General features: G+C 45.1%; 3 protein-coding genes across 3 annotated transcripts; 1 reads left to right on the top strand and 2 right to left on the bottom strand.

Moving 5' to 3' along the window:
• LOC139191222 (pheophytinase, chloroplastic-like) lies at window positions 1-6,792 on the top strand. The gene is made up of 10 exons (XM_070811802.1): window positions 1-105; window positions 411-587; window positions 5,066-5,300; window positions 5,442-5,554; window positions 5,634-5,732; window positions 5,815-5,862; window positions 5,985-6,095; window positions 6,199-6,289; window positions 6,377-6,482; window positions 6,573-6,792. The coding sequence occupies exons 1-9, from the start codon at window positions 1-3 to the stop codon at window positions 6,475-6,477; spliced, it is 1,080 nt and encodes a 359-aa protein (XP_070667903.1). The 3' UTR covers window positions 6,478-6,482; window positions 6,573-6,792.
• Window positions 6,793-10,966: 4,174 nt separating this feature from the next.
• On the bottom strand, window positions 10,967-11,477 carry LOC139191158 (uncharacterized). The gene is made up of 2 exons (XM_070811741.1): window positions 11,064-11,477; window positions 10,967-10,996 (listed from the first exon to the last, which is right to left on the bottom strand). The coding sequence occupies exons 1-2, from the start codon at window positions 11,475-11,477 to the stop codon at window positions 10,967-10,969; spliced, it is 444 nt and encodes a 147-aa protein (XP_070667842.1).
• A 1,971-nt stretch (window positions 11,478-13,448) lies between these two features.
• Window positions 13,449-18,433, bottom strand: LOC114826429 (uncharacterized). Its single transcript, XM_070819817.1, has 2 exons — window positions 16,212-18,433; window positions 13,449-15,500 (listed from the first exon to the last, which is right to left on the bottom strand). The coding sequence occupies exons 1-2, from the start codon at window positions 18,284-18,286 to the stop codon at window positions 13,622-13,624; spliced, it is 3,954 nt and encodes a 1,317-aa protein (XP_070675918.1). The 5' UTR covers window positions 18,287-18,433; the 3' UTR covers window positions 13,449-13,621.
• Window positions 18,434-18,521: the final 88 nt, after the last annotated feature.

The following is an 18,521-nucleotide window of genomic DNA, read 5'->3' as shown; positions in this document are numbered from 1 at the left end:
ATGTGGGTGTCGGGGAATTGGTTTACCCTATCGCGTTGGAGAGCAATTAGTTTACCTTCTCACACTGGAGAGCATGGTTGGTCCCTCGGGAGGCGCAATTCTGCGGTAAGTCCCTAAGAAGGGCGCAATCTTCTTTTGAAGTGCATGAATGATCAGTTGTTGTAAGCATGTAGTCAAGCCAAGTCGTGATTACTTCTGAATTTCTCATTGAAAAACGAGTTAAACGAACGAGAACTTAGATGTAAGGTAATAACTGCATAACAACTGGATAATCCTCGACTGGTGAGGTAGTGCCCGTCGAGCTGCTTGAGTCTTCGGGCTTTGATGTAGCGAGAGGTCACACATGGTACTTCCTCAGATTGTAGGTGTTCCATTGTTTTTCAATCTTTTTGTCGTTTTATGGTGGCAAGGGTGTAATTGTTCTTGCCACCTACTCTGCTGATCTTGTACGGACTTTCCCAGATGGGATCTATATTTTTGGAGCCTTTTCTACTGGTAGTGATGAAGGTTTTTCTTATGACCAGTTCTCCAGGCTGAAACTGCCGGATCTTGGCCCTTTTGTTGTAGCTGGAAAGGAGCTGATGCTGGTAGGCTGCGATGCGATTGATAGTCTGTGCGCGCATCTCTTCTGCCAGATCTAAGCTTGTGGCCATCTCCTTTCGGTTGTTCGTCTTTTGGTTGTGCGATATGCCCATAGACATCCTTGGAGTTCGTCTGGCCATTTTCTTTTCTTATTGGTGAAGTAGTCGGTTGCCACGATCATCATGCCTTTGCCCCTAGTAGTCTGGCTGGTGATTAGCTAGGACTTGGAATGAATTGAAAGCTTTTTCACCACCAAGTCTTTTGTCATTCGAAGGCCTGCTAATGGGGCTTCGTACTCTGCTTCGTTGTTAGATGTTTTGAAGCTTACAGTGATCGCCTGCTTGAGCATTGAAACGTCTGGGGTGGCAAGAACCACGGCTGCTCACGAGCCTTCGTAGTTGGATGCGCCGTCGACATGCAAACGTTAGAAATCTCCACTGAGGGAGCAGGTGTGGCTAAAGTGTGCTCGGCTACCTTCGGGGCATCGTTGGGCCGAGTTGTTGCATTAGTCAGAAAACTTTACATCTGCCAGGGTCTACGCCTTTATTGTTGTCGGTTTGGATTCGGCAGAATAGTGCGTCACGATGATGACTGCTTGCTTTTGAAGGTAAAACTTAAGCTTTTGGGTTACAACAATTATTGCCAAAGTTAGCTTTTGAATTTTTAATAGCATCGAGGAAAGCTTTTGAATTGTAGAATACAGGTAGTCGGGCCCCCAGCTCTTCTCGCATGATGGTAGACCTTATTACTACTTTAGATACCGTCAAACATGCGAATAAGTCATCCGCTGCTTCTAGGGAGGTGATGTCGGGTACTTCTTCAAGTCCTTGAATGTGCATTGGCGAGCCTCATCCCAAAGTGCATGCTTTTCTGCCAAAGCAAAAGAGTCTGCCAGAGTCAGATCTTCTTTCATGATCAATTTTCCGAATAGCGGGTGGTCTGCTGGAAGTCCTTTTTGAAAGGCTGCTCTAGCTATCGAGTCGTTGCATCCGACTATCCTTGCCTTCTCTGCTTTGAATCTCCTCACATAGTCGCGAAGCGACTCCTTTGGGTACTTCTTGACATCGAACAAATGGTCAGACTTTTTTTTTAATCGAGCGATAGGATGAATATTCTTTGGTGAAAACCAAAGAAAGTAGAAATTCCGGATGGATTGTGGCGGCAGGGTGTAGAACCAATCTTGCGCCTCGTCTTGTAGAGTGGTGGCGAATATCTTGCACATGAGATCATCGTTGTTTCGATAAAGGATCATTGCGCTTCGGTAGCACTTTAAGTGTCTTTCCGGGTCTTCATCCCCTTTGAAAGATGTGAAATGTGGCATGCTGAACTCGCGTGGAGGCTCTGCCTGCTTAATCTCGTCCGTGAAGGGTGACCTGCTTATGTTGGTCATGTTCCGTCGTAGTGCTTCGTCGGTGACCTCGTTGCGTTGGAAATCATGTAATCGATTGGTCAATAGTCTCTCTACTTCTTTTTGAATTTGCCTTTGTTAGGGTAGCGGAGCTCTCAGTTGCCCCCAGCCATGACTTGCTGGTCTAGGCTTCTCTTTCATGTGTTTGGCTTGTCTATGCCGCGGATGCAGTGCATGTGGTGCGTTCCTAGCAGGCGAATGAGTTCTTCGCAGGCTGCTGGTTGAACTTGAGCTGGATTGAGTGATTGTTTCTCTCCGTCTGTCGTGCTGCCTACTCTGATGTAAGGTGAATGATGCTTCTTGTGGGCTTAGCCGCAAATGGACAATTTGTCCGGAAGGTTGCTCATGTTGACTATCAGAGTATGACCCCAACCGTGAATGTATGCTCATCTGTAGGCCTAGTCGAGAATGCATGCTCCTCCGCGCGCTAAGATGGGAATGTAGACTGCCCAAACGTTTGGCTCGTGGCTGCTTGCCGGGACGCTGCTGGAAAGGTCCATCTGCCCTTGTCCTACTTCGGGATACCTCGTCCGGGGCACGTTGGATCCCGATGCGTTGCAAAAGTTGATTCACCAATGTTGTCTGTTGTGCAAGGGCACTCGTCAACTCTATGACTTGTCGAGACAAGTATTGTTCGCCATTTGGATTGGAAGAGCTTAGAAGGAATGTGCCTCATTGGGCAGTGGAAGGGTGGTAGACTCCGGGCGCGTGATTTGAGTTGGAAAATGTCAAATCCGTAAAAAAATATGGTGAGAATGCCCCCGGCTCGATGGTAGGTTCGGATGGTTGAGATAGTCTTGGGTCGACTTGGGCTGCTTGGAAAGCCACTAGAGCAGAATGGGCCGTGAGAGTGGGCTGCTCGACTGGAGCTGGCTGGGCTATGGGAGTGGGCTGTTCGTCGGGAGCAGGCTGGGTCACGAGAGTAGGCTACTCGGCAGGAGCAGGTTGGGTCGTGAGAGTGGGCTGCTCGATGGAAGCAGGCTGGACCATGGGAGTGGGCTGCTCGTCGGAAGCAGGCTGGGTTACGAGAACAGGCTGCTTGGCAGGAGCAGGCTAGGCCACGGGAGTGGGCTACTCGTCAGGAGCAGGCTGGGTCACGAGAGCAGGCTGCTCGGCAGGAGCAGGTTGGGCCGTGAGAGTGGGCTGCTTGACGGAAGCAGGCTGGACCACGGGAGTTGGCTGCTCGTTGGGAGCAGGCTGGGTCACGAGAGCAGGCTGCTCGGCAGGAGCAGGTTGGGCCGTGAGAGTGGGCTGCTCGATGGAAGCAGGCTGGACCACGGGAGTGGGCTGCTCGTCTGGCGCAGGCTGGGTCACGAGAGCAGGCTGGGCCACGGGAGTAGGTTGCTCGACGGAAGCAAGCTGGATCACGGAAGTAGGCTGCTCGTCGAGAGCAGGCTGGGTCACGAGAGCAGGCTACTTGGCAGGAGCAGGCTGGGCCACATGAGTGGGTTGCTCGACGGAAGCAGGCTGGGCCACAGGAGTGGGCTGCTCGTCGGGAGCAGGCTGGGTCACGAGAGCAGGCTGCTTGGCAGGAGCAGGCTGTGCCACAGGAGTGGGTTGCTCAACGGAAGCAGGCTGGGCCACGGGAATGGGCTGCTTGGCGGGAGCAGGCTGCTTAGTATGTGATGCATGCGAATGCGAGGCTTGGGCCCAGGCCCGTGCAAACTTGGATGACACGACTTGGGCCGTGGCCTTGGTGCTGTAAGCCTTGGATGTCACGGCTCGAGCCGTGGTGAAGGCACCATGGACCTCGCCATGGGTGGCTACCCACTAAGACTAACGTATCTACAACTACATCCCCAAGCGGCAGTCAAACGGAGGCGTGAATGCAAGATGCCAGCGGAATGATCGACCGGACAGAGGCTGGGGCTGCTTCCTTCCCGCCAACCGCCCGAATAACTCCTTTACTCAATGGATAGCGCTTATCCTCTTTCAATCAACAAAATGAGAAATGGGGGAGAAAGAAAAGAAAGAGTGGTTCCCATGGTGGAAACTCGTGGTGGTGGTACTGCTCCACTTATTGTCGCATTTAGCCTCACGGATCTCCGCAATCCCATTTCTTGAACATTAGAATTTTCACTTGTGGAATTTTCTAAATTTCTAGCCATTATATTTTGCTTATACGTTTTATCAAAGAACCTTTGCAAGTAAAAAATTCTAATAATAAGAGCGTATGAAAAATATTCAAATGGACTAGAAAATAAAGAAAAAACCTTTTTGTGCGAGAGTCTTCTACGAGTATGGATTTCAACTCTCAATGAAAGCACCAATTTGTGGAGGCAAATTTCTTCCTCCTTGATTTTGGACAATTTTGCACCCACAAAACAATTAACACCTTAGGTTAAGGCCAAGAGCCTCACGTGCCCACGATGAATTGGGGGGCTTTGGCCGAAGAACCTCCGATGCTAAAGTTAGAATTTAGAGAGAAAGAGTGTTTAGAGAATTTTGGGATTTTTGCTAAAGTGTTGGAATTAGTGTTTGGTGAAAATGAGAACCAATTTATAGGAGAGGAAAGGATGGCCAGCCACTTAGTAGGGTTTTAGGTTTTGTTTTGGTTTAATTAGCCAATTAATTGGCTAATTAAACATAAAAGGAAATGCTTTTGTAGTTATGGAATTTATTGGCTAATAAAAAGGAAGAAATGGTGAAAAAAGTAGAAAAGGTGATGGATGAGGTTTTGAAATGGGGATAGCCGGCCCTTTTGTGGGAGTTAGGGTAAAGTGAAAGGTCTAAATGCTAATTAAGGGAATAATTAGCTAATTAACCAATTAATTAGCTATTTATCATTATTTTAGAAGGAATGTTTTAGGAATTATGGAATAAGTATAGTATTTAGCTAATTGATTAGCTAAATAATGAAATAGGAAATCTATGAATAAATTAGGTTTTAAGTTGATACCTATTTTGGGCACTTTTGACTTGGTTGAGGGATAATTGCTTCCGCTTGTGCGTAGGAATCTCTGTATGCCCCAAGGGTAGTTTTGTCTTATTTTGTCAAAGATTCACATGTCGCCTTGTGAATATTTTTGGCTCCACGCCTACTCTTTCACTGTGATACTACTATCCTTTTGTCAGTATACAGTTGTGGGTGAAGAAGGTCCTGCTACTCTTCTGGTTCATGGTTACCGTGACAACATACGTGCCATTGCTGAAGGTGGAAACCGAGTATGGGCCATCACACTATTAGGATTTGGCAAATCGGAAAAGCCAAATATTGAATACACTGAACTCATGTGGGCTGAAATGCTTAGAGATTTCATTATTGAAGTTGTGGGTGAACCAGCACATCTGGTTGGGAACTCAATTGGTGGTATGTTTTAAACTAGAAACGAGATGATCAACTTACCTAAACAATGTCTTACAATTTTAGCTTTTAATTTTAGCTTTTAATCACCAGTGTGCGTATCTGTTGTGAATCTTATTGTTATTTGTTACGATTTTCTGTCTCCAGGTTATATTATTTCAATTGTCGCTCGTCTTTGGCCTACTTTGGTCAAATCTGTGGTTCTTATCAACAGTGGTGGGAATGTTATTCCAGGATATTCCTCTGTGTTGTTCGCCAAAGTAAGCTTGATTAAAAACATGTGAGATCCCTTTCTTTCGTACGATTTTGACAGTCTCATACTATAGTTTTCTGTTTCAGGAGAGAAGAACTTCGGTTGCTTCATGGCTAGGTGCTAAATTCCTTCTGTTCTACTTAAGGTTGACACTCAAGGACATAGTGAAGAATTGCTACCCATCTGTAAGTGTCTGTACTGTCTTTTTTTCGAATATGGTTCACTTTCGTAGTATTAGTTTGTGTTTTTACGACCTTTTCTCTGCAGAAAACAGAGCGAGTCGACAATTGGCTTATTGATGAAATGCTAAGAGCAGTATCCTCTTACATGTGAAGTATATTTATTTTTCTCTAGGAACTAGCAATCACAGTTGATTTTTCTTATACAAACTAAAAAACATGTAACTAGTCAAAAGTCTCCTTAACGTAACTTGAAAGTCATATGATCCCGGGGTGGCAGTGGTCCTTGAAAGCGTTTTTAGCTTCAATCTCTCAATCCCTCTTAATTATCTCTTGGATGAATTCAAGGACAAAGTTATGATTATACAGGTAAATTATTAAGTCTTAACAAGCAGGGAGAAATCTCTCTCTTCTCTTTTGATTTTGTTTAAAACCCCTTAATCCTACTGTTTTGTCTGTCTGTCTCGGTTAGGGGATGAGAGATCCAATATCGGACTCCAAGTCAACAGTGGCTACGCTTAAAGAGCATTGTGCTGGGTTCATCGTCAAGGAGTTGGATGCCGGTGTGTAAAATATTTCCATTGTTGTATGCTGTGTTTATGCCCAAAAGTTTCGTACAAGTTTATTCCTTTCATTGTTTTTGAAATTAGGTCATTGCCCGCACGACGAACTGCCCGATGAAGTGAATTCAATTATTCGTGAATGGATAGTGAACCTTAGCAGTAAACTTCCGGCTGTTAGCTTCAAGTAGTTTACGTAAGTGATCTGTACCATTAATTCTTCTTTATCCATGTCAAAATTCAAATGCAAGTTTCTTGAAATCAAATGGCTTTATTGATTATTCAGTATACGCTACAAAATCCATGTTGATGTGTAAGAAAACATGGTACTCTAACATTGCCCGAGCAACGCCAGCGCAAAATCCCCACGGCTGTTAGGGCGGCTACGCTTGACATTGTTTCCTACAAGATGAGCACTTCAGCTCCCTCAATTTCATTCCTTGTGTTGCTGTTTAGTTGACTAGTTCTTCAGAACTCAATGTTCACGACAGCGTCTGTTCACTGTACCTCCTCTCCCAACTTCGTTCCATCGCAAAAACAGGTGATATCAGGAGATAGTCCTCCATTACAATCCCTCGAAATCCCATTACCTACACGACCGTTTGACAACAGCGGATCCTGTCGTTAACGACAGTGGATCCTCGTGGCACAGCTTCTGCCATATCGTTGCGGCAAAACATCTGGTGCACAAGTAGCTATAACAACCTGCAATAATGTATACTTATCAGCCGTGAAAACTATTGAATTTTGATGTATATTTGCTTGATGAAACAATTACAAGATGAAACATATATATAGGGAAGAAAAAGATCATAAACCTAATTTTGCCTAACTTACCTATCTTGCTTGATTAACCTAACTTGCCTAACTTTGAACAAGAAATTTGATTAGCCTAATTTCACCATTATTCCAACATGTTTATTTCATGCATTTAAACACTCCCCCTCAAGTTGGAGTGTGAATGTCGATGACACCCAACTTGCTAATTAAGACCTCAAATTGTGCCGAGCTTAGTGGTTTGGTGAACAAGTCTGCAGGTTGATTCGAGGTCCGTATGTAAGCTGTTTGCACCATTCCCATTTGAATCTTCTCACGTACTAGGTGACAGTCTATCTCTATATGCTTCGTTCGTTCATGAAACACTGGGTTCGAAGCAATGTGCATGGCAGCTTGATTATCACAAAACATTGTGACTGGTTGTGCATGATTTACTTGCAAGTCCTTCAAAATGTTTCTTAGCCATATAACTTCACAACAAGTAGTAGCCATAGAACGGTATTCTGCCTCTGCACTAGAACGAGATATTGTGCTTTGTTTCTTCGTTTTCCAAGATATCGGTGCTTGTCCAAGGAAGATACAATAACCGGTTATTGACCTTCTAGTGTCTTTACACCGAGCCCAATCAGCATCACAAAAGGCTTGTAATTGTAGTGAACCTGTAGAAGGCAAAAGAATTCCCTGTCCAGGAGATTGTTTGATGTTCCTGAGAACCTTATGCACCGCTTCAAGGTGTGGTTGTCGTGGCTTGTCCATGAATTGGCTCAACATATTAACCACATAAGTCAGGTCAGGCCGCGTGATGGTTAAGTAAATCAGCCTCCCTACGAGTCGCCTGTATGAAGAAGGATCATGTAGGAGTGTCCCATCAGTTTGTGTAAGGGACATGTTTGGTTCCATTGGTAATCGTGAGGGCTTCGCACCAAGGAACCCAGCATCTTCTAGTATCTCCAACGCATATTTACGTTGGCACAAGGCAATCCCTTGTTTAGATCTTGCAACTTCTATCCCCAAAAAGTATTTGAGTTTTCCCAAATCCTTTAGTTTAAAATGTTGGGAAAGGAAGAGTTTAGTCTCTTCAATTTCTCTCAAATTGTTACCTGCACGTATCACGTCATCAACATACACAAGTAATGCCATAAAACTGCCTTGACGGTTTCGGACGAACAATGAGTAATCTGACCATGATTGATGAAAACCAGCAGTCTTGAGAGCACTAGACAGCTTGATAAACCATTGTCTCGAGGCCTGTTTTAAACCATAAATGGATTTGTGTAATTTGCATACTCGTGTCTCCCCCTTTTGTCCGAACCCAGGAGGCAAGGACATATAAACCTCCTCGTATAAGTCACCATGCAAAAATGCGTTGTTCACATCAAGTTGATGAAGATGCCAGCCTCGTATGGAGGCAATACTTAGGAGGACGCGGACGGTGGTGAGCTTGGCAATTGGAGCAAAAGTTTCCCGATAATCAAGCCCCTCAATTTGACTGTAGCCTTTAGCAACGAGACGAGCTTTGTAGCGTTCAACACTGCCGTCAGGTTTAAGCTTCACCTTATAGATCCATTTGCAACCGATGGGATGTTTGTGAGGTGGTAAGGGCACAAGAGTCCAAGTGCGATTGTCATGAAGGGCAACAATCTCTTTTTGCATGGCGTCATGCCATTTTGGATCCTGAACAGCTTGCGAAAAACTGGTGGGTTCTGATGACTGGACCATGCTTGTGGAAGATGTGGGAGCAACACGGGAAGGGAGGGCCACCTCAACATGAAAGTCCTGCAAAAATGTGGAAGTTTTGGTCGGTCGAGTGCTACGACGGAGTGGAGGTGGTTGGTCTGGTGATGGAGTTGTTAGAGGTGGTGAAGAGTGTAGGGTATGTGAAGGTGTTGATAAGGTATCTGGTGGTGGAGTTGTAGTAGGTAAAGGAGATGAGAGTGGTGTGATGTCGGCAAGTGTGGGAGAGGTGATGTTTATTTCTTCGGGTGCAAGGCTTGAGTGCGACTCAATGGGAGAGGTCAAGTCAAACGTGATGGGTGAGGGTGTAATGTTTGATGGAGACGGGGCAGCGGAAGTGGTATGATTTTGGAATGGAAAATGATCTTAAAAAAAAAACAACATCCCTAGAAACAAAAGTCTTATTGTGTTTTATATCAAACAATTTATAACCCTTTTGACCATAAGGATACCCAAGAAAAATGCATTGGATTGCACGGGGGTTGAATTTAGAGGGCCTTTGGGCGTGTGTAGAAGCAAAACATAAACTACCGAAAACCTTTAAATGGGAATAGTTAGGTGCTTTGTGAAACAGTTTTTCGTAAGGTGTTTTACCTTGGAGAAGTGGAGTGGGTGTTCTGTTGATGAGGTAGGCTGAGGTTAAGATTGCATCCCCCCAAAAACGTTTTGGCAAACAAGCTTGAAAGAGCAAAGCCCGAGCAACGTTGAGCAAATGCCGGTGTTTACGTTCGGCAACACCATTTTGTTGTGGTGTGTTGACACAACTAGATTGATGTATGATGCCTTTGAGAGCATAAAATTGCTCAAGCTTAAACTCAGGGCCATTGTCACTTCGTATGATTTGAACTCTGGTATTAAATTGAGTCTCAATCATTTGAATGAATCCGACTAAAATGTCTTTTGTTTCAGATTTATGTTTCATCAAATAAACCCAAGTGCTTCTAGTGTAGTCATCTACGATGGTAAGGAAATACTTGGCACCTGAAATAGAAGCAACTTGATAACCACCCCAAATATCAATAAGCAATAATTCAAAACATGATTTGGTAGAAATAGAGCTCAAAGGAAAGGGTGATCTTGTTTGTTTGGCCAATGGGCAAATTAAACATTTTTCCAAATCACAAGCCTTATTGTTAAATAAAGGTAATAACGAAGTGACTTTATGAGATGGGTGTCCTAGGCGTTGGTGCCAAAGCTTTGGTGAGACGGTTTGAATATTGTTGCATGTTCCTTTCTTTGATGGGTCGAGGTAGTAAAGTCCATCCCTTTCAGTTCCTGTCCCAATCATCTTCCCCGAGCGAAGGTCCTGAATGACACAAAATTGGGTGAAGAAAATGGTGACATATAAGGAATCATAGGCTAGTTTACTGATAGATATTAAATTCAACCTAAAGAACGGCACACATAGGACATTTTCAAGGATAAGATTATGAGAGAAAACAACTTGTCCAATGTGAGTGACTTTGGCAACGGAACCATTTGGCAGTTCAACTGTATGATTTTCAACAGCTCGTGAGTGTGTAAGGAGACTAGGACTGCAAACTATGTGATCCGTGGCACCACTGTCCAGGATCCAAATACTTTTGGTTCCTTTACATGGAAAAGAGAAGGCTTTACCTGAAAGTTCTTTATGACTAGGAAGATTACTGACTTGATTGGCAAATGATGATTTGTTCTTGTTCAACATTTGAAGGATTTGCTTGCAGTCCTCCTGAGAGAACGGGAAATTAGGCACTGTCTCTTGCTTGTTACTTTGTGAAACTTGATTCCCCTTTGAAGAAAAGAGACGATTGGATTCGGTCTCTGTGGCTGCTTTCCGTTTTCGACAGAAATCGAAGGTGTGGCCTTTCCATCCGCAAAAAGTGCACTTGAGATGTGCACGACAATTTTTGGTGATGTGATTGGTTTTATTGCACTTTCCACATCGCATCTCCTTGTCTTCAGGTGTAGGTTCTCGCGATAGATTCTTCACTGCAAAGACAACAGTTTCTAGTTGTGTGCTTTTCCCATTGGAAACCTCTGCCTAGCGTTCATGTCGAAGGACCAACGCATATGCCTTGTTCACCGTAGGCAGTGGTTCGAGAAGAAGAGTATTGCTTCGAACCGTAGCATACGATTCGTTCAGTCCCATAAGGAACTTCATGGTTTTCTGAGTTTCAACATATGAGTTCATCTCATTCTTTGTTCCACAACTGCATGCTGGAATGGAACACAAAGTATCACGTTCATCCCATAAACTTTTAAGTTTAGTGAAGTAAGAACTTACACTCATATTGCTTTGGACGCAATCATGGATCTCGTTCTCAACATGGAACAGCTGAACTATATTCACATGTGAGAACCTCTCCTGCAGATCTGTCCACATTTGTCGAGCATCCTTGTAGTTGATGACACTCCCTGAAATCTCCTTTGACATGGAGCCTAGTAGCCATGTCTTGACCAAGTTGTTGCAGCGATTCCATTGCTGCAGCTTCTCAAAATTATCCTCACTTGGTTTGTTGATCGTTCCATCAACAAAACCAAGTTTGTTCTTGACCGTTAAGGCCATACTCATGGATTGAACCCATGTGTTGTAGTTGTCTTCCACCAATGGTTGTGGTACGAGGATTGCACCAGGTTGATCCGAGTGGTGGAGATAGAGCGGGTGGTTGGGATTTTCCCATTTTGAATGAGAGGCCATGCCTAGAATGGTTGACCTCGTGGCTGCTTTAGAGTTGTATTTTGTGGTTTTTCCCAGATCACAGCTCTGATACCATATTGAATTTTGATGTATATTTGCTTGATGAAACAATTACAAGATGAAACATATATAGGGAAGAAAAAGATCATAAGCCTAATTTTGCCTAACTTACATATCTTGCTTGATTAACCTAACTTGCCTAACTTTGAACAAGAAAGTTGAGTAGCCTAATTTCACCATTATTCCAACATGTTTATTTCATGCATTTTAACAAAAACAAACTTGTCCACCATACGAAGGGTACTATTAATAATAATGTTCAAATTCTTGATTTGAGGTACTTCTGAAGCTCAAAGACGTTCAAATGGAGTTACATTAAAAGCATCACGTCAAATATATTCAAGTTCAACCACGTCATCGTATAAAACGGATGATAGGAAAATAACATACTCAAAAAGGTTTGAAGGCGTTTCCGCTGGATCAATACCCTCGTCCCTCGAAAGTGTTGGTAATCCTGCCGAAAATTCGAAAAAAAGTGGCATTTTGAATTTGATGATGAGGAAGAGGAAGTGATATAATGCTTGTACTTTTGTTTGTTTTTTGAAGATATTTTCATGCAGTATGGAGTTGAAGATAATTTCACAAATATATATAAAGCACGTATATAATATATATATATATATATATATATGTATATATGTACACTTATTTTCAGTCAGTTACATCTATTCAATTGTGATTTCTGATAAACAACCCTGAAAGCTAGAACCGATATGCCAATGACCACCACAGCATTCCTTCATGTAGCTTTTGCAGCACCCACCGACTTCTCTTTTCTCCAACACACAAGCATGAATTGCTACTAATTCCGAGCAACATGCTTCCTTTTCCGCTGTCCGGGAGCCAATGCAAGAATTCGTTGCGGCTGATTCTGTGTGGTCGCAACCCACTACAACATCAGTCGTCGTATGATGAGGGGGTGATTGTTTATCTTGATTATGGTGGTGCTGAAGATCACATCTTGTGGCAAACGTTTCTCCTAACGATTCATTGTGAATATGGTCTTCGCCACATTGAGTTGAGTGGCAATGACCAGTACTTGTCAACTTTCTGCTTTCCTCCAAGGAAAAAGTAGAATGGTTGCAGTGTTTTGGCTCATGGATTGCATCACCTTCCTTTCTAACATGCTCCTTTCCACAGTGGCTTGAGTGGCAATGAACACTACTTGTCAACTTTTCGCTTTCGTGCAAAGCAAAAGCAGAATAATTGCAGTGTTTTTCCTCATGGACTCCATCACCTTCATATCTGCTGTGCTCTTTGCCGCAGTGGGTCGTGTGGCAATGACCTTTACTTGTCAACTTTTGAATTTCCACCAAAGAAGAAGCGGAATGATTGCAGTGTTTTGCCTCGTGAAGTTTATCACCTTCTGCGCATGAGCTCAAATTATGGTGACTCAAACAACCATGATTGTGTTTATTCTGTGACTCGAGATCATGACTGACTTTGATGCAGCTTGTTTCATCACAGTGTCGTGCCTCGTGTAAGTCATCACTGCACTTAAGCTTACAGGGCAAGCTTGAATTTAAGGGACTAGTGTCACGGGATGACTCTTTAAGCCTTCCGCCCGTGCGGCACTTAGACTTGAATACCTCGATGAACAAGCTAAGTAAGCCTTCGAAGCCTCGCTTCCCCGGATCGAATCACAAAGAAAGCTAAGATAGCTTGGAGAATGCTAAAATCACTTAGAAGATGGGAGAAAGGAAGCTTTGTATTGAACTTAGGAGAACTTTACAATTGCTTACGATTCTTGGATGGTTTGGCCAAATGGCCTTACCTCCTATTTATAGGCCTAAGTCACCTCCTCAATGGAGGGTTCTAGAATCCCCTACTTACATCAAAAAATATCTAGCATAATTCTAGATACAACTTGCCTAATCTAGATTATTCTAGGTGAGGCTTAAATATGTACACTTGTGTGGAATGTTCCGGAATGCCCTAGATTATCTTGAATGCTCCGCCACGTTCTTGATTTCTCCGGGACGTTCCAGAAGCTTCCATGAAGACATGGCTTCATGGGCTTAGATATATGATGTCTTGGGCATTTTCTTTGTTTTTAACATGCGGCCCGTGACATCCTCCCCCACTTAAGCCGTCGACGTCCTCGTCGACTCTTGCCTCTCGAATGTCTGAATCAAGTCCTTATATTGCCATAAGGACGTCTCCTTCTCCCAGGTTGCTTCGGAGTATGGTAGCCCCTTCCATTTGACAAAGTACTCCACATGCTTTGGTTGTCTTGGTCGCACCACGACACGCTTAGCTTCAATGCTCTCCACTTCTTTGTCAAATGCCTCCGTCATCAAAGGGGGTGCTCGATGAGACTCACCTCGACTTGGTTCTTCATCGTCCGCATGATAATGCTTCAAGTTGCTCACATGGAACACCGGGTGAAACTTGAGGCGGGGTGGGAGTTCCACAACATACGCGGCTTTGCCAACCTTCTTGATGATAGGGAATGGTCCCTCATATTTCCGCAACAAGCTCTTATGCAAGCCACGAGTACTCTTGTGCTGAGACGCATTGAGCTTCACAAAGACTTGGTCGCCAGTTTGGAACTCCACATTCCTTCGCTTGCGATCCGCCCATTTCTTCATCTTCTTTGAAGCCTTCTCCAAATGAGCTCGAGCAAGTTCATGGGCTAATTGCCACTCCTTAGCGGTTTTGAAAGCGGCTGGACTATTCCCCGTGTAGCCAGTCACGACCGTGTTCGGGGTCAAGGGTTGTTGCCCTATAGCCAACTCGAACGGACTTTTCCCCGTCGACTCCGAACGTTGCAAGTTATAAGAGAATTGGGCAACATCAAGTAACTTAGCCCAATCTCGTTGATTGGCACTAACATAGTGCCGCAAATAAGTCTCCAACAATGCATTAACCCGCTCCGTTTGTCCATCAGTTTGGGGATGAAAAGCTGTGGAGAAGTCTAACTTCGAGCCAAGTAGTTTGAAGAGCTCCTTCCAAAATCTACCCGTGAAGCGAGCATCTCGATCACTGACTATGCTCCTCGGAACACCCCAATACTTCACCACGTGCTTTAGAAACAAGCGTGCAGCTACTTCGGCTGTGCACTCCACAGGTGCGGGTATGAAAGTGGCATACTTGGTGAATCTATCGACCACGACGAAGATAGATCCACATCCATCAGACTTGGGCAAATGTGTGATGAAATCCATGGTCAAACACTCCCATGGTCTTGATGGGGTGGGAAGTGGTTCCAACAGTCCTCCCGGTTGCCTTTGTTCCACTTTGTCTTGTTGGCACACAAGACAAGTCTTCACGTATGAATCTACATCATCCCGCATTTGTGGCCAATAATAAGCATCGCTCACCAAAGCCAACGTGCGGTGAGTGCCAGGATGTCCTGCCCACATTGAGTCATGGCACTCCTTAAGGATTTCTTTCCTTAAGCTTCCCCACTTTGGGACATAGATCCGCTTGCCTTTGGTGTATAGCAAGCTGTCCTCAAGCCAAAACCTTCTTGTCTTCCCATCCTTGACAAACTCCACAATGTTCTTGGCTTGGACGTCATGTGATAAACCTTCTCGGACACGGCCCAAGAGATGGCTTTGCGGCTTGAGTACCGTAGCCATTAACTCTACTCGTCTACTTAGAGCATCGGCCACCACGTTCTCCTTTCCTTGCTTGTACTCTAGCTTGTAATCAAACTCCGCTAAGAACTCTTGCCACCTTGCTTGCTTAGGTGTGAGCTTTTGTTGGGTTTGAAAGTAGCTAGTGGCAACGTTGTCCGTCTTGATGATGAATGGGGTACCAAGCAAGTAATGCCTCCAAACTCTAAGGCAATGGACGATGGCGGTCATCTCCTTTTCATGGGTCGTGTACCTTTTCTCGGCATTGTTTAGCTTGCGACTTTCATAGGCTATTGGATGTCCCTCTTGCATCAACACTCCTCCTATGGCAAAGTCGGAAGCATCAGTGTGCAACTCGAATGGCTTACTAAGATCGGGCAACCTGAGTACAGGCTCCTCCATTAGGGCCTTCTTCAACCTCTCAAAGGCCTCTTGACATCGGTCCGTCCATTCCCATGCCTTGTTCTTCTTAAGAAGGTCTGTTAAGGGTGCTGCTATGGCTGAATACCCTTTAATGAATCTCCGATAGTAGTTGGCTAGCCCCAGAAAGGATCGTAGTGTTGGTACCTTGGTCGGCGGTTCCCACTCTTGAATGGCCTTGATCTTGCCCTTTTCCATCATAAGTTTCCCCTCCTTTATCTTGTGGCCAAGAAATTCTACTTCTTTCGTGGCAAAGGAGCATTTCTCCTTCTTGACATAGAGTTCATGCTCCCGAAGGGTCTTGAACACTATGCGCAAGTGCTTGACGTGCTCCTCCAATGTCTTGCTATAGATAACGATATCATCAATGTAAACCACGACAAACTTGTCAAGATAAGGATGGAATACCTTGTTCATCAATGTGCAGAATGTTGCGGGGGCATTGGTTAGACCAAATGGCATGACTTTATACTCGAACGCTCCATATCTGGTCACCATCGCCGTCTTCGATTCGTCTCCAGGGGCTATCCTCACTTGGTAGTATCCCGATCGAAGATCTAACTTTGTGAAGTACCTTGCTTCACCAAGTTGATCGAATAAGTCGGCGATCAACGGAAGTGGGTACTTGTTCTTGATGGTAATCTTGTTCAATGCTCTATAGTCGATGCACAACCTTAGGCTACCTTCTTTCTTGCGTTGGAACAAGACGGGTGCACCATATGGGGATTTGGAAGGTTGGATGTAGCCAGCATCAAGCAGCTCGTTGAGTTGCTTCCTCAATTCCTCCAACTCGGGTGGCGACATCCTATAAGGTGATTTGGAGGGAGGCTTAGCACCAGGCTCCAACTCAATCGCATGGTCGACCTCTCTCCTTGGTGGCAACTTCTTTGGCAGTTCCTTAGGCATCACGTCCGCAAACTCCACAAGGACGTCTTCCACTTGTTTCGGCAAAGGCCCGTGCTTCTCCTCCCCTTCATTCAACATTAGGGTTGCAAGAAATGTGGCCTCGCCTTTCTTCCAAGACTTGGCAAATTGAATTGCCGACAAGTGCTGGGTACACTTCTTGGCTTGCCTTTCCAATGGCACCAGGCAAGGTTGTCTTCCGTCGGCTAGGATACAGAAAATATTGTAGAAGGGAATGGGAAAGGCTCGTACCTTGTCCATGAACTCTAACCCAATGACTACGCCATAGTCGTCCATCTTGACTACGGTGAAGTCGATTGTTCCCTTCCATGTGCCAATGTCTACGTGTACATTGCGCGCAACTCCAACAATGGGGGTGGCAGCGGAATTTACCGTCTTCACGCTACCGGGCTCTTTGGTGACTCGAAGGCCAAGCCTTGTGGCTTCCTCCGACGTCATGAAGTTGTGTGTTGCTCCCGTGTCCACCAACACACGCGTCGTCTTGTCACCAGTCTTGACATCGACGAACAATGATCCTCCCCCAACTTGAGCCTTAGGTTGTGGGAGGGTTGTCTGGATGGCATTCAGTAGACGGATGCATCCCATCGTTGCATCGTTACTCTCCTCGGCCTTGTCCTCCTTGAAGGCCATGGCCTTAAGGGCCTTCTTTTGTGGGCAATCTCGCATCATGTGAGGGCCGTCGCATAGGTAACAAGTGGGTTGCCAAGACTTACCCTTGCCTTTGTCATGCTTATCGGCTTTCTTCTCCTTCGGTTTGCTTGTCTCGGCCTTGTCCTTCGGCTTGTGTTCTCCCCCACTTCTCTCATGGTTACCCCTCTTCCCCGTGGACTTGGAATCACCTTGGTGGCTTGATTTAAACTCAATCAAGGATTCGGCGGCGGCAATGGCATCAGACAATGTTTGCACGTGTCTCCTTTGTAGTTCGAGTTTTGCCCAATTTTGCAGTCCACTCATGAAGTACATGAGCTTGTCTTCCTCTAACATGTTGGGCACCTCGAATAACAAGCTCACGAAGGCGTTGACATAGTCTTTGACGCTCCCCGTTTGCTTGAGCCACCTTAGTTTCTCCCTGGCTTCGTACTTGGCATTTTGGGGATAGAAGTGCAACATAAGATCTTTCTTAAATTCATCCCAAGTGGTGAGAGCGAATGTACCTTGCTCAATCTCCATGCTCCGACGACGCCACCACATAAGGGCATTGTCAGCTAAGAACATGGTTGCCGTTGAGATTTTGGACTCGTCATCTTCAAGCTTCAGGTACTTGAAGTATCGCTCCACGTTCCACACGAATGTGTCGAGCTCCTTTGCTTCCCTCTTCCCATTATAGGATTTGGGTTTAAAGGAGTCGATTACCTTGGAGTCCAACGCCTTGATTTCCCTCGACCCTTGCACGAATTGCTTCACGACTGCTTCTTTACAAAACGCCACATCTCCCTTAAGTTCCCTTGTGTCCTTTATCTCTTCTTGAAGCGCCACAAACCTTGCCTCTATGTTGTCAAGGTGAACCTGGACTTCCCTCCGCATCTTGTCTGCCATGGTGTTGAGAGCGCCAAGGAGCTCATCTCGTAGCCCTTCCACCAAGCCACGCAATTCATCCTTACCATTGTCCACCATGGTTTGGATTTCCTCCTTGTCGACAACGTCCTCATCAAGTCGAGTATCGAACTCGAGTATGGTTCGTTCCACCTTCTCGAGTCGCTCTTCCATGGTCTCCATCGATGCTTGCAAGTCCTTTAACTTTGGCTTGCTCTTGGCAACGTCTTGGACTTCGGCAGTACGCCCCCTTAGATCGGAGACTCCGGACACCATCTCTCCACTTGCCATATCCTACTTTCCTTCAAGTGATTCACGAGCTTGGCTCTGATACCAGCTGTCACGGGATGACTCTTTAAGCCTTCCGCCCGTGCGGCACTTAGACTTGAATACCTCGATGAACAAGCTAAGTAAGCCTTCGAAGCCTCGCTTCCCCGGATCGAATCACAAAGAAAGCTAAGATAGCTTGGAGAATGCTAAAATCACTTAGAAGATGGGAGAAAGGAAGCTTTGTATTGAACTTAGG

Source organism: Malus domestica, chromosome 01, assembly GCF_042453785.1.
Source record: "Malus domestica chromosome 01, GDT2T_hap1".
Taxonomy (NCBI): Eukaryota; Viridiplantae; Streptophyta; class Magnoliopsida; order Rosales; family Rosaceae; genus Malus; species Malus domestica.
The sequence above is the reverse complement of the archived record's forward strand: the minus strand, read 5'-3'. Positions and strand labels throughout refer to the sequence as shown.

What these genes read in the sequence shown, in the direction of transcription:
- LOC139191222 (XM_070811802.1), top strand. Translation starts at nt 1, where the DNA reads ATGTGGGTGTCGGGGAATTGGTTTACCCTATCGCGTTGGAGAGCAATT. An exon ending in CTGGAAAGGAGCTGATGCTG is followed by an intron (nt 588 to 5,065) that starts GTAGGCTGCGAT and finishes TCCTTTTGTCAG; the next exon opens with TATACAGTTGTGGGTGAAGA. An exon ending in CGTCAAGGAGTTGGATGCCG is followed by an intron (nt 6,290 to 6,376) that starts GTGTGTAAAATA and finishes TTTTGAAATTAG; the next exon opens with GTCATTGCCCGCACGACGAA.
- LOC114826429 (XM_070819817.1), bottom strand. Translation starts at nt 18,286, where the DNA reads ATGGCAAGTGGAGAGATGGTGTCCGGAGTCTCCGATCTAAGGGGGCGT. An exon ending in AAGAAAGAAGGTAGCCTAAG is followed by an intron (nt 15,501 to 16,211) that starts GTTGTGCATCGA and finishes GCCTGTACTCAG; the next exon opens with GTTGCCCGATCTTAGTAAGC.
- LOC139191158 (XM_070811741.1), bottom strand. Translation starts at nt 11,477, where the DNA reads ATGGCCTCTCATTCAAAATGGGAAAATCCCAACCACCCGCTCTATCTC. An exon ending in GCGTCCAAAGCAATATGAGT is followed by an intron (nt 10,997 to 11,063) that starts GTAAGTTCTTAC and finishes GTTCCATTCCAG; the next exon opens with CATGCAGTTGTGGAACAAAG.